Source organism: Mytilus edulis, chromosome 3, assembly GCF_963676685.1.
Source record: "Mytilus edulis chromosome 3, xbMytEdul2.2, whole genome shotgun sequence".
Taxonomy (NCBI): Eukaryota; Metazoa; Mollusca; class Bivalvia; order Mytilida; family Mytilidae; genus Mytilus; species Mytilus edulis.
The window spans coordinates 60,808,057-60,821,951 of NC_092346.1; the positions used below are offsets into that span (position 1 = coordinate 60,808,057).

At 32.0% G+C, this 13,895-nt stretch overlaps 1 protein-coding gene across 1 annotated transcript; it reads left to right on the forward strand.

Annotated features, from left to right (window-relative positions):
• Positions 1 to 6,017: 6,017 nt before the first annotated feature.
• On the forward strand, positions 6,018 to 11,948 carry LOC139517000 (protein fem-1 homolog C-like). Its single transcript, XM_071307531.1, has 2 exons — positions 6,018 to 6,061; positions 9,141 to 11,948. The coding sequence occupies exon 2, from the start codon at positions 9,142 to 9,144 to the stop codon at positions 11,062 to 11,064; it is 1,923 nt and encodes a 640-aa protein (XP_071163632.1). The 5' UTR covers positions 6,018 to 6,061; position 9,141; the 3' UTR covers positions 11,065 to 11,948.
• The last annotated feature ends 1,947 nt before the right edge of the window (positions 11,949 to 13,895 follow it).

Sequence of the window (13,895 nt, forward strand, 5' to 3'; positions counted from 1 at the left end):
AGACACCCATACCACCTTAAATATTATTCCTATAGCAGAAATAAATTCTAATATATACAAGTAACAGCTCTTTTTTTTTTAATTATAGTACAACTGCTTTACTTTTTTTGGCCAGGCCAAACTATACTATCTGTGTGTGGCCTTCGGCTGTTGTCTGCTCTATGATCGGGTTGTTGTCTCTTTGACACATTTCCCATTTCCATTCTTAATTCTATCTATTATTTGAAATTGAATGCTCCTGTTTGGCTCCCCTCCAGCATCTATCAATTTTTATTCTGGTTCCCAACCTTTAAACTATTACTTTCAAATTCAGGTCGAATGTTCCTTGGGTCAATCCCTTTGTTTTAAAAATAAAACACTCAAAGAATTCATAGCATTTTTTGAAGAATAGTTATGTTTCAGTTTATAGCTTAAATCGTTAATTTTGTCCCAAAATGACGTTCAAATTTCATAAAAAAAAGAAGAAGTTTCCTTCAATCATTAAGAGTAAACAGTAATTAATGGATACGGAATTATTCAATTACTTTATTTAAATTCTGTTCATTGATTCTTGATCTTAATGTTTATTTAGAGACATAGGTTTCAACCTACTCAGGGCATGTTAACGCTAGATGTAAAAGCTATTTCCTCGAGGTCCTTGTTGGTCAGATAGATAGTATCTACGCAGCACTGGATATAACATGTTTCAGTTAAAGCATTCGTTACGAAGGAAGGTACAAAAACCGCTCCTGGAATATGGCAGTTATTTTTTCATTGGTTTGAAGTGTTTGTGCTTTTGATTTTGCCATTTCTTAAGAAACTTTCCATTTTGAGCTGCTTCTGACAATGTTTTGATAGATAAAAGTACTGGAAAAATATAACCTCTCATTTACTCATATACATATACATATCTTTATCCTTCACAAATAATTGTTTATATTGAGATTTCATGGAAACTACTTTTTATAACATTTTTAATAATGTATTTAGCTGATAGAAATTTGACATATTTTTTTTATCTTGACTATTTATCAACCGATATGAGTATTTAAATCTTATTCCTAGCAGAAATAAATGATTATATTTACAAGTTACAACTCTTTATTAAAATGATAGTACTTATGCTTTCCTTTTTAGTCAGGCCAAACTATACTATGAAATTGAATGATCATTTTTGGCTCACCTTCGCCATCGGTCAATTTTATTCTGGTTCCCAACCTTTAAAGTTTTAGTTCCAAATTCGGGTAGGATGTTCCTTGCTGGGTCACCCCCTAAGTTTTAAAAGTAAAACAGACAAAGTATTCATAGCATTCTTAGAATAATTGTTTGCTTTTTTTTAGTCTACAATTGAAAAGGTTAATTTTGTTCCAAATGACATTGATATGTCATGAAAAAAATTTTCTTACCATCATCAAGATAAAAAGAGTAATTACTGAGTATTGAATTGTGCACTAACTTTATTTTATAAACTCTATTGATCCTTGATTAAGAGACAAAGGTTTCAACCCACTCAGCTTAAGTTGACGTTAGATGTATACATGGCTATTCTCTCTAGGTCCTTATTGGTTACATAAATAGAGCTTATCATGTTTCCGTGTATTTACTCAGCCCTGGATATAAATGTTTCGGTTTAATCATTAGTTATGAAGGATGGTTAGAGAAAGCGCTTCAGGAATGTGACAGTTACTTTCCATTGATTTGATGTGTTTGAGCTTTTGATTTTGACATTTTATAAGGGTCTTTCCGTTTTGAATTTTCCTTTGAGTTCGGTATCTTTGTAAATGAACTTCTTTTCTTAATCACTAAACCAAGTGTTTATTATATTAAAAAAAAGATAAGATTGTGCTGGTTAGTTTTGAAATAAAATATTTTATGTCTTCTTTTTTTTTTATGTCTGTTAAAATGTTAGAATGAAATTCAAAACAGTGTAGCTGTGGCCATTGCTTGACACATTAAAATCATCCATTGACTGGGACAATTTACGTGAACGTTTGTCTGTAACGACCACTGTTCACGACGTACCTACGACAGACATTTAAACTGTGGGGTCACCAAAGGTTTCTTGACGCCTTTAATTATAAAATAATTCGAAAAATCAATCAGGAATAACCTTTGTGTTTTGATTTATATAATTGATATAAATCAAAATATCGTGTTATTTCTGATTAATTTTTCGAATTACTTTATTTAGGTGTTGAGAACCTTTGGTGACCCCATAGTTTAAGTGTCTTGAAAAAGTACATAGTGAGCATTGGTCGTTACATACAAACGTTCACCAAAATTGTCCCAGTCAATGGATGATTTTAATGTGTCAATCAATGGCCACAGCTACACTGTTTTGAATTTCATTCTAATTTTGGAAAGTACATCGTGTGGTAGGGTTGCTAACTAGACACCTATCCAACAAAGTTCAAATGACGTGGATAATTAAACTCATTATAGATACCAGGATTGAAAATTTATATTTACGCCAGACGCGCGTTTCGTCTACAAAAGACTCATCAATGAGGCTCGAATAAAAAAATGTAAAAAAAAGGCCAAATAAAGTACGAAGTTAAAGGGCATTGAGGACCAAAAAATTCTAAAAGTTTTGCCAAATACAGCTAAGGTTAATCTGTTTCTGAGGTAGAAAAGTATTTCAAAAATGCTAAGCTTATGTAAGCAATTGTTTGTCACTACACGACCTGCAATACTAAGTAAACAAAATACCGTTCAGACAGCCAATAAGAGGTTCCGATATGAAAAATGTGTTACAATTCAAGCGAGAAAACTAACGTCCGAATAAAGAATAATTGAATTTGAAAAACAACATGCTAGATATGAACCAACGTCAATCGTCGAACTTCAGGCTCCAGAATTGGCATGGCCAATTAAGAATGGCAGGTAAAAACATGTTTGTAATCACTCAATCCTCTCCTAACTTGGGAAAGTGATGGAACAGCACAGCATAGATCTAAGAGCAAACGATAAAAAACAGTTGCAAATAAGTTAACTCAATAAATCGGTATACGACGAACAAAAAACTAATATTGAAACAGAAGATGCAAAGCACCAGTATGAGATAACTCTCACTTATTAAAAGTTAGTTCAAAGCCAGTTTAACTAATAAATAAATCATGTTCTTCCATTCAGACTTATAAGTATCATTTATTTTATGGGATTTATCCAATTCTCTTCTATTTCCATTGCAAAACGATTATAAATCCATTTCAATAATCTAGAAATACTAGAAAGACACACTATAAAATATCAATTGAAATGGCTTTGATACTCAATCAAAAGACATTGTAGCAAATCAAAGTGAACATACACTGAACGAATAATAATAAATTTGATCTATGATTCATTGTTAATTAAAAAATTTAATAAAACAAGGGGGTTAGTTGTAAAAAAAATTATCAGAAAGATAATCATAATTTTGGACAAAATATCTCAAAAGAAAATAACGTACACAAGTAAAAAAAATTAGTAGGGTTAACAACGAAGTATGGAAATATATATTACGAAATAAATAATTTTGTTGCTCATAGTACGAGAACAGACATGAGCATTTTATCGGCATGCCAAACACTTATCAAATGTGGAAAAAAAAATTGTGAGACGAAAAATATAAAAAAAGAAAAACAGTAAATAACAACAGTGCGTTACAAATTGTATCGACAGATCAAATTAACACGAAAGTACAATTTGAGAGTACTCGCAGTTACTGAAAGCTAGTTAAAAGCCAAAAACAATAAATGATAAAATCATGCACCAGAGACTAAAATCAAATAAAACGCATCCCAGGGATTAAGTGTTTTAACCTCATGGACAGTTAAAGAAAACTGACTTGTGCAGTACCAAAATAAAAATGTTGACCTACAGAAGGATACAAAGTTAGTTATTTTATAATTGGCTGATGACAAAATCGATATTTGTGCCAATGTAAAGTCCTATAGAGTATATTCAATGATCTATTTACATCATTTGAAAGATAAATTTTTACTCATCAATTGGTTTTCAGTTTTGATGAACACATAGTGATTTCCGCGCTTTGAGTACAATATTTACGTAAAATTTATGTTGTTAAAAAGTTTTTCCATGCTAATCAAATCTTTGTATCTATGATAGAATTTAGTTTTAAGTAATTTATGTAATCAAATCCCTGACTAAATAATTTACCAGTGTCGCATTGATTCGTTTCGTTTCCGTTTTGTATCCGTTACGTGTCCGTTATACATCCGTTGGAGGTCTGGCAGATAAATTCACCAACGGACTTCTAATGGAAGTTTAACGGATAAAACGGATGTTGAACGAATGTAAAACGGACTTCTGCCGGACGTATAACGGATAAAACGGATGATGAACGGATCTGAAACGGATACATGCCAATTGAAAATTTCGCCTCAGAAATGCCAATTAGATTTCTTAAGGTTCATGAATTCTTATTATTCATAACCGATCTTAGAGTAAGGGCACGTCTTCACAATCAAGCAGCTCTTATTCAGGCCAGACACTGCCCTTTGGCGGCATTTTGAAGAACAAACCAAAACCAGTTACACAGACTCATTTGATTATTTATGCGATTTACATGTGTTATTATTGTCGGCTTTAATTTTTCCGTATATCTTGTTCATCCGTTTTATCCGGTACGCTTCAGTTAGGTGTCCGTTTTATGCGGTACTCGTCCATTGGATGTGCGTTCGACATCCGTTCTCTCTGGTACGTTTCCGTTTCTCGTACGTTGCATGTCCGTTATGCATTCGTTAAGTGTCCGCTTTATTTGGTCAGTACATCAACGCACTCCCAACGGATAACAACTTTGTCAACGGACAACTTTTATTTTCATCCGTTAGTCGTCCGTTCGTCTTATCCGGTAAAGTGTGACCGAGGCGTCTTTTTTGTACAAAAAATGAACGAAAAACAAATATGTAACACATAAACAAACGACAACCACTGAATTACAGGCTCCTGACTTGGGACAGGCAATACATACAGAATGTGGAGCGGTACCCAAACCTCCAAATAGCAAATGTATGCCTGCATTGCTACGAATCTCACTTTATGACCAAACTCAGTAAAGACAGGTCATTGTTACATTTGGTTGATACATTCAACAATAACGTCTGTTATCTTGATAATTTTTTTTCGTTAAATAATACAGAGTTATCTAAATATACTATGATTTATTTTATAGTTAATATTCTTTACAAAGCAAAAGAATGTAGGCATTAACCTCAAAAGCTAACCAAACATTTTAGACAGACTTATTCAGAAGGGATATACATGTAATTACAATATAGTTGTCAGGTTATTAAGGATTGCCTATTTTGATATTAATATTCATTCACTCATATATTTTATGATGGTAAGATAGGAGGGGTTGTTGTCTCTTTGACATATTCCCCATTTCCATTCTCAATTCTATTTAAACGAGTTACAGAAAATACTTTTACAATGAGAAAAATCATAACTGTCAACATTAAAAGGACCATCAAAAGCACGTATTTTATCTAAAACCTCAAAGGATTTTTAACACTCCAAAAATAATTAATACCATCATTTTCATATGCTTTATTACAAAAATTAATAACAAGTTCTTTCATATTAGTAAGATTGATTGATTGTTGGTTGCTTAACGTCCAGTGGCAAATATTCCATGCGTGAAATTGTGATTTTCTTTAAATTAGATAAAAAAAAAAAAGTGCTCTAAATTGTTTTTTCTTTCGACAATATTTATCTCTACAACTTACATTTTCTTCCTTCTTTGTTAACTTACGTGATAATCGTCTTCCAGTATAAATCTTTGCCACACGTAATGAAAATTATGATATATTTTACATGCATTCATAATGTTTTGCTTTTACGATCTATAATGCTTTATATTCGCTAAGTATGTCTTTTAGTCGCAAATTAAGTATTTTAATTTGATTATTTGATTATTTGATTATTTTATTTAGTGTTAAAAAGAAAAGATCTTCGTAAAACTTATAGATATAACCCTTCAATATTAATGGAATAGTCCACATGGCAGTAATTAATACCATACGGCTATATTTAGAATGTTGGCAAGAACGATTCATGTTATATTCATGATATTCTGGTATGTATAATTTTCTACGTTGTTGATCATATTCTGATCTTTTTTTTGTTTATTTTATTGTCTTTTTGAAATAGTTCACACCCCACAGGTGGATGGACGCACGAAAACGTATGATTATGTTTAGACATGTATTTTCTGAGCGAATACAGACTTTTCATCCTCTGGAGGGCCATGAGGGGGGGTATTTGAATCATAAAAATTAATGGTGCTGCGCATTTATGTTTAATAAATTATTCAGCACAAATAATTTTTTTCTTCTTTTTTTGGTATAATTTATGAAGTTATTGTTTTCTTATATTTTAAATTAGAAAAATTAGAACAAATGTCTTCGTATGGAACTTTCAAAATATTGTGGACATATATACTATACTATGTTGATATGTAAGTATGAGCAACCAATTAATAGACAACCTCCCTTAAAAAAAACCCTCTATATCATATATTAAATAAATCTTTGCAAATAGAGATTTGATGATTTCTAAAGAAATTTAAAAGAAAGTTTTTCACAAAATTTGGAAGAATCTATTCAAAAATTTAGCAGAACATAGCATAGTTGCATTATTTTGTCTTCCGATTTTTTTGGTCATGTGTAACATGATACCGCAACTGTATGCAACATTTGACAAAAATCGGTGACATGATCCGTTTCACTGTAACTTGACCCTTAATTCAGAATTGATTAATGATGAGATTAATGAAGCATATTTATAACTGAAAAAAATCCAAGATGAATAATACTGTTTGCAGAACTTATATTACATAATTCTAGCATATGTTTACTATACAAACGGATTATATTCACATTAAGTTACAAATTACACTTATCAGTCAATCTATACTTACACTAATGAAATATATTATGTATACAATGTATTAATCTGTGTTTGTTCTTGTTTCATTTAGATGCTCGTCGATGATCCTAGTGGACATTTGATATTAAAAAGATTCTAAACAGCATGCTTTAAAGATTTTATCAACTATGATCTTTTCGCCTTTTTAGCCATTTTGTTGTATCTCTTTTTCGTTTGGTTTTTTTACTTGTGATTTTATCTTGCCTGATTGTTTTTTTTCTTTTTGTACACATATATATATATATATATCTTTAGAATTCGGCGTAATATTATTTATCATTGACACTTTTATCTCAACTTTTATTGGTAAACATCATATATTTTTAGTACATTTAAAAATGCAATTGCGTTCCTCGAGATTCTTACAAAACGAACATGCATAAACCACTGCTGGTAATCTACGTAAGCAGAACAATCGGTTCTGCAATGAAAATAGTGAGAGGATTTACCGGTTATGCTTGAGTGGAGTCATTGTCACCGCTTTGCAGGGCATGCACATTCTAATATCGCAATTTCCTAATTCTGATCAAATATTTCAAATCGGGGAATGATATGCTGTGGGGAATGCTGAATGTGAAGAGAAACGTGCATCGTTTTCTTTTGTGCATGGAGTTAAACTCCTGTAATCGTCCAACGAGAAATTGCCGAAAAAAGTGACATTAAACTTTTGAGACGTTTCTATTTACAGACCTGCAAGTTCAAATTTCATTTTCTTTTCTATCCATGGGATTGAATGTCGTCAATAAAAATTCAAAAAATATTTTCAAGATAGTTTTATTGAAAAATTATTAAAAAAAGCATCCACGCACCCAAAGGGGGGGGGGGGGGGTACCTTTTTGTATTAACCTGTTTTGGCCTTTTTCAAGGTGTTGCTAACTGTTATCTGAGATCAACTAAAGCTGTTAACTGTTTTCAACCCACTTTGTTAACTATTATCAGCATTTTTGCATTTTTTGTTAACTGTTTTTGTCAAAATCGAGGTGTTGTTAACATGTCAACGGACCCCCTATAGCCCCCCCTCCAAAAACATATGAATGGTCTGTGAATTACTTATGACATTCCGGTATGAAATCTTCATGAAGTTCAGTCACTGATATTATTTTTTTGATATTAAATGATTCCATGCAGTAAAATGTAAACCTCATTGAACTTACTTAAGGAGGCTCGAGGGAACAAAAATTTCAGCAAAGACCCCATTTTTTAAATTTTATTTGTCTATTTAGTATATGATAAAGTTCATTTATAGAAAAAGAATGGCGAAATTCAATATTTAAAAAAAATGTAACAGTAAACACACTTTGGTTCGGTATATGATGATCTCTCTGTGTAATAGATTTTTGTGTTGTTGGGCTGTTGTCCCATCAACGTATTACCAACATCTCGTTTGAGTCATACTTTGTAGATATCATGGATATACATGTGGAGAATATACAACTCGTGTAAACATCAACCCAACAATGTTAGATCTGTAAATTTGCTTTCGCAAATTTTTTGTTCTTCCCTCGTGTGGAGAAAATATATATCCTATTTTTTTTGGATATATTTTCTAATTTATCTTAAGCATTTGAATGGTAGGAAACAGCTGTGGTGGATCCAAGATTTTTTTTTTAAAAGGAGAGAAAAAAGGGGTGGGGAAAAACTAGGCAACTCTTTGAATGGGACATATAGAAAGTATATATACTTACCATAATATATAGCTCCATTAGGGCGGCTTGGACCTGCAATTTTTATAAAACTTTTGTGTTTAATGATTGAAAAAAAAGGAATTATGCGTAACTTTTTTATCTTTTACAAAAATATAATTTTTCAAATTGAGTTTGAAGACACTGATCATGCTGATAATTATGTAAAAATGTTTTTTTCGGAAATACACAAAGAGCAAATTTGTAACATCATCAAACCATAATGAGAAACTATTGCAACACGACAAAAAGTACAATAAAAAATAACAATGAAAATTTAAAACGGAAAGTCTCTTATCAAATGGCTAAATCAAAACCTCAAAACACAGAAAACGAATTCAACAAACTGGCATATTCCTGACTTAGTATAGACATTTCATTTTGTAGAAAATGGTAATGAAACCTGTTCTAATGTCGAACGTTAGGTTATTGATATGAAAAAAAAAAACAAAGTTGTTTGATTCAATAATTGTGAATAGACAGTTGCTTGAATTTCAAAGGTGAGAATAGTCAATGTTCTGATCTCTTTAATATCTTCCATTCCAGAATGATACAGAACATGGACTTTTCTGATGAAGATCTTCGGCTTATATCAAAAGGTGTACAGAAGTATATCACTGAAGGGAATTCACAGGATGTTATATCAAACCTTCAAAACTTTACTCCAGAACAAATGAGGTATATTGTCAACCATAAAATAAATGGAAAAACGAGTATGATAGTAGCATGTCAAATTGGAAACTTCGAGGTTGTGAAATTTCTCGTAGAAGAATGTTTTGTTGACCTAGAGCAAACTGGACTGACTCGTATAAATGGAGTTTTTGTAGATGCCACGCCTGTGTGGATTGCCGCCAAATGTAAACAAAATGAGATTATGACATACCTTACAGAAAAAGGAGCAAACTTGAACAATCCAGGATCTGAACTGCCTCTGATACATGTAGCCTGTCAAGACGGAAATACAACACTCATTGAGTTTTTGGCGGCAAACGGTGCAGATATTAATCTACCAGACAAAGACAATAAGCGATGTATTCAAAAATCATTAAACAAACCGGAAGTGTTACGATGTCTGGTATCAAATGGTGCTGACGTTAATGTTCTTTTTGGTAAAAGATCACTTTTGCACTCTGCAATTCAGCAAGATTTATTAGAAGCTGTAGATATACTTTTAAATGGTGATATAGACTTACATGCAACAGATTTTGATAAAACAACAGCATTACAACTTGCTGCCATAGGTTATAAAGTTGAAATTACCGAACTGTTAATGTCGAAAATGGATCTGACCCGTTCAACTACTATAGAAACCTATGAACTACTAGGTGCTGCAGCCATGGAGAACAAAGATATCGAAAGAGCTTGCGAGCTTTGGTGGAACGCCATATCGATGCAGATTGACGAACCAATAGAATTTCCTTATAATACAGACATAATACGCTCCATTATCGGAGGATATCCTGAACCAAAATCTCTTAAAGAACTACATGCAACTGCCTCGTCATATCCGTCACGTCTAAAAGTGCGTGCATTAATTGTTCGTGAGAAGTTTCTTGGACCGTATCATACTGATAATGTGTTCAAACTGATACTGCATGGTATGGAGATAGCTAGTGAAAAACTGTATGAGAAATCATTTCAAATACTTCAATGTGCATACACAAGAATGGTGGAACGACACGGCTTACTTATTAAAGTTGAATTATATATCATAACCCAGATAGCATCTGTTTGCAGTTGCATTATGCTTGAGTACTTGGAGAAAAGGAATGGATTTATACCTGTCGGTCAGTTGTTTTCTCTGGTAATGGACGTAGTTGATCAGTTAGAAGAAGGAACCAAATTGTATAAAAAAGACCCAGAGAAATTTGGCGGGAAGAGTCCAGTTGTATACCAAGACATGATGCATGCATTGGTTGATATTTTGTACCTAACCTACAGGATGGATCAGGTGACAGATAATAGAACATTCATGAACTGTTTATACAGAGTGATATGTATAAACCCAACAGGAACCAATGGAAATTCAATACTCCATTTATCTCTTAGCCGACATCCGAACATGAAATTACACACAGACAGACCAAAGTTAGGTAACTGGCATTATGTCTTGGCAGAAATGTTACTTCAAAATGGAATGAATCCAAATGCCAGAAATAAAGATGGTGAAACACCCCTTCATATTTATTTACGTCATGCAAATAATATCTGCCAAGTAAACACGGACATCGTGAATCTTTTACGTCATCATGGAGCACACATCGATATATGTGACGAATATGGAGTAAGTCTGTTCGCCTCAGCCAAACTTGTTGGTGTCAAAATAGATCTGGTTAAAGATTGTTCTTTGATGTGCTTAGCTGCGCATACATTAATACGTCACAAAATTCCATATGAAGAAGAACTTCCAGGCTTTCTTATTGATTTTGTACGAATGCATATGTGTACAAGGACGAAAGGTATAATTTAGAAATATTTAAATGAATTTCATGGAAGAAATTTTAGAAGCCAATGGATTTTGATGTTAAGTCATATACATCAAATAATTGAACCTCATTACTCCTTTATTCAAAATAGTTTTACTTCAGTCATATATATTAAATATATTGTTAATTAATTTGTCATGTTAATCGTTTCAGTTACAACATAGTTGCATTATTCTTTTTTTCCTGTGGAAATTATGAGATATAAGTTATTATTTTCTTAAAAATATCGCTCTCGTCAATAATTGACATGATATATATTTCAAAAATATAACTTAATCTTTTTTTTTATTGATGTAAAGGATATGAAATAAATTACCACAACTCGATTAGAAATATTTGGTTTTGTGTTTTGAAATTCAAAAAATTATATCCAAAGCACATTTCAATAAAAACAATCTCCATCTTTCCATACCAAGACGTAGAACTGGATAACGGGCTTTTGGTACTATCGTATAATAAAAATCAATCGAGTATTTGCCAAATTTTATTATCAATTTCATAATATCACAAGTTTAATTTGCTTAATACAAATATATAACACTACATATAAAAGGATTACAGAAATCCCCAAAACTAACCCATTTCATGACAAATCACATTAACCCCAAACATCTGATTCCTTCCGGAAAAAACTGACATACAAAACAAAGTTGGACAACTAGCAACATATGGTCGACATAGCCTGAGTTTGTACAGACTATATTGTAGGATTGAACAAGTTTTTTTTTCATTTTGGTTGAGTTATGTCTGCCCAGTACACTTAACATTATATGCAGTTCTTATTTGTTGTTGGAAATAAATGCTGTAACATCAGCACAGGTTGTAATGCAAACATACAGTTTTCCTCAATAAAAGCCTATTATTCAGACATTTTGTAGTATTTTGTTCAAATTCTACCAAAATATTCTGTACAAAGATTTTGAACAGATGAGTAGATAGTATTCTTCCTGACGCAGCCCTTTTTAATCTTGAATCGAGTATTTATATATTCCAGTGAATTCCATTTTGAGATCAAGACAGTAAATATTAAGAACCAAGTAGCTGATAACCCGTTAATATTCACATCCATTGATGTAACAAAAAAAAAGCCCGGATATTTTATTTCTTCAAACAAATGTTCGTATAGAATCTTTTATTCTGTTTATTCACTGATGAGCCGATTATGTTCGTTTTATAACGCTACAAACTGTGAAAAGCATTATTTGGAGTGTGATGTTATATTAATGCAAAAAAGAAGATATGGTATAATTGCAACTATACAACAGAGTACTGTTACGAAATGTTTTCTTAAAATGAACAGTGCATTCCTCAATAAAACATGGTTATAATTGTACATGTAAACTCTATGAAACATAGGTACAAAAAAATGATAACGTTTCATATAAGATTGAACAAACTAATTGTAAATAGTTAAAATTAAATATGTACAATCATACATGCTTTGAGTGAGTTGAATTCGAAGTGTCACGGTTTCATACTAAAGTTCAAAGGCAAATCACATGCATATTTTATATAAATACTGAGTACTTAACTATTTTATTACGTGTGTATATAGCAAGAGACGAAATTCGAATTTTAAAGATTTATAACTACAGACTCTGAGAAGGCAGGACAGTAGTTAAGGTTTAAAATAAAATAAACTGAATGATGAGCAACTATACACAAAAAAAGGCAGGCGACAATATTTATGTAAAAAAAGTCAGGATAAACTTATAAAAAAAGGCAGGACCGTTTAGTGTGAAAAATAAAAAGGAAGCACAGAGATTATAACCAAAAAAAGGCATGACAATATTTATCATCCTAGCCCCCCTCCCCCCCCCCCCCCCCAAAAAAAAAATCCAGTCAAATTTCCGCCATAAAAATCAAATGGAACCAACACAGGCTAATTTGTATACAAAATAACCATCCTAAATATATCCTAAAGTTAGGACCACCCTAAGACCATCTTAAGACACCTAATTTGGTATCCTAAAGTTAGGACAATTCCCAGGATTTTCCTAAGTTGAGACATGTTTGATAAACCCACTTAGGACTAAGATGTATCCTAAGTTGGTCTTAGGGCATGTCCTAATTCTAAGAGTACTTCAAAAACAGGCCCCATATGATTTATAGAATAAAGATGTAAAAACTATGGATTTATTAAAAAATAAAATAACAATAATACCGTACTCAAATGGCAAATTCTAAACTGAATGTCCCTAAACAAATGGCAAATTCTAAACTGAATGTCCCTAAACAAATGGCAAATTCTAAACTGAATGTCCCTAAACAAATGGCAAATTCTAAACTGAATGTCCCTAAACAAATGGCAAATTCTAAACTGAATGTCCCTAACAAATGGCAAATTCTAAACTGGCAAATTCTAAACTGAATGTCCCTAAACAAATGGCAAATTCGAAACTGAATGTCCCTAAACAAATGACAAATTCGAAACTGAATGTCCCTAAACAAATGGCAAATTCTAAACTGAATGTCCCTAAACAAATGGCAAATTCTTAACTGAATGTCCCTAAACAAATGGCAAATTCTAAACTGAATGTCCCTAAACAAATGGCAAATTCGAAACTGAATGTCCCTAAACAAATGGCAAATTCGAAAGCTCAAACACATCAAACGACTGTCGTATTCCTGACTTGGAACATAAATGTTCTTACGTAAAAACTGGTGGATTAAACATTGTTTTATAGCTATCTAAACCTCATACTTGTATGGCAGTCGCATGCAGTTCCAAACTATTGAAAATAAAAAGTGTAAAGAATTTTTAGAGAATTTAATTGTGTTAAAAAACCCAGATATTTTCTCTTTAAAGTCGCAT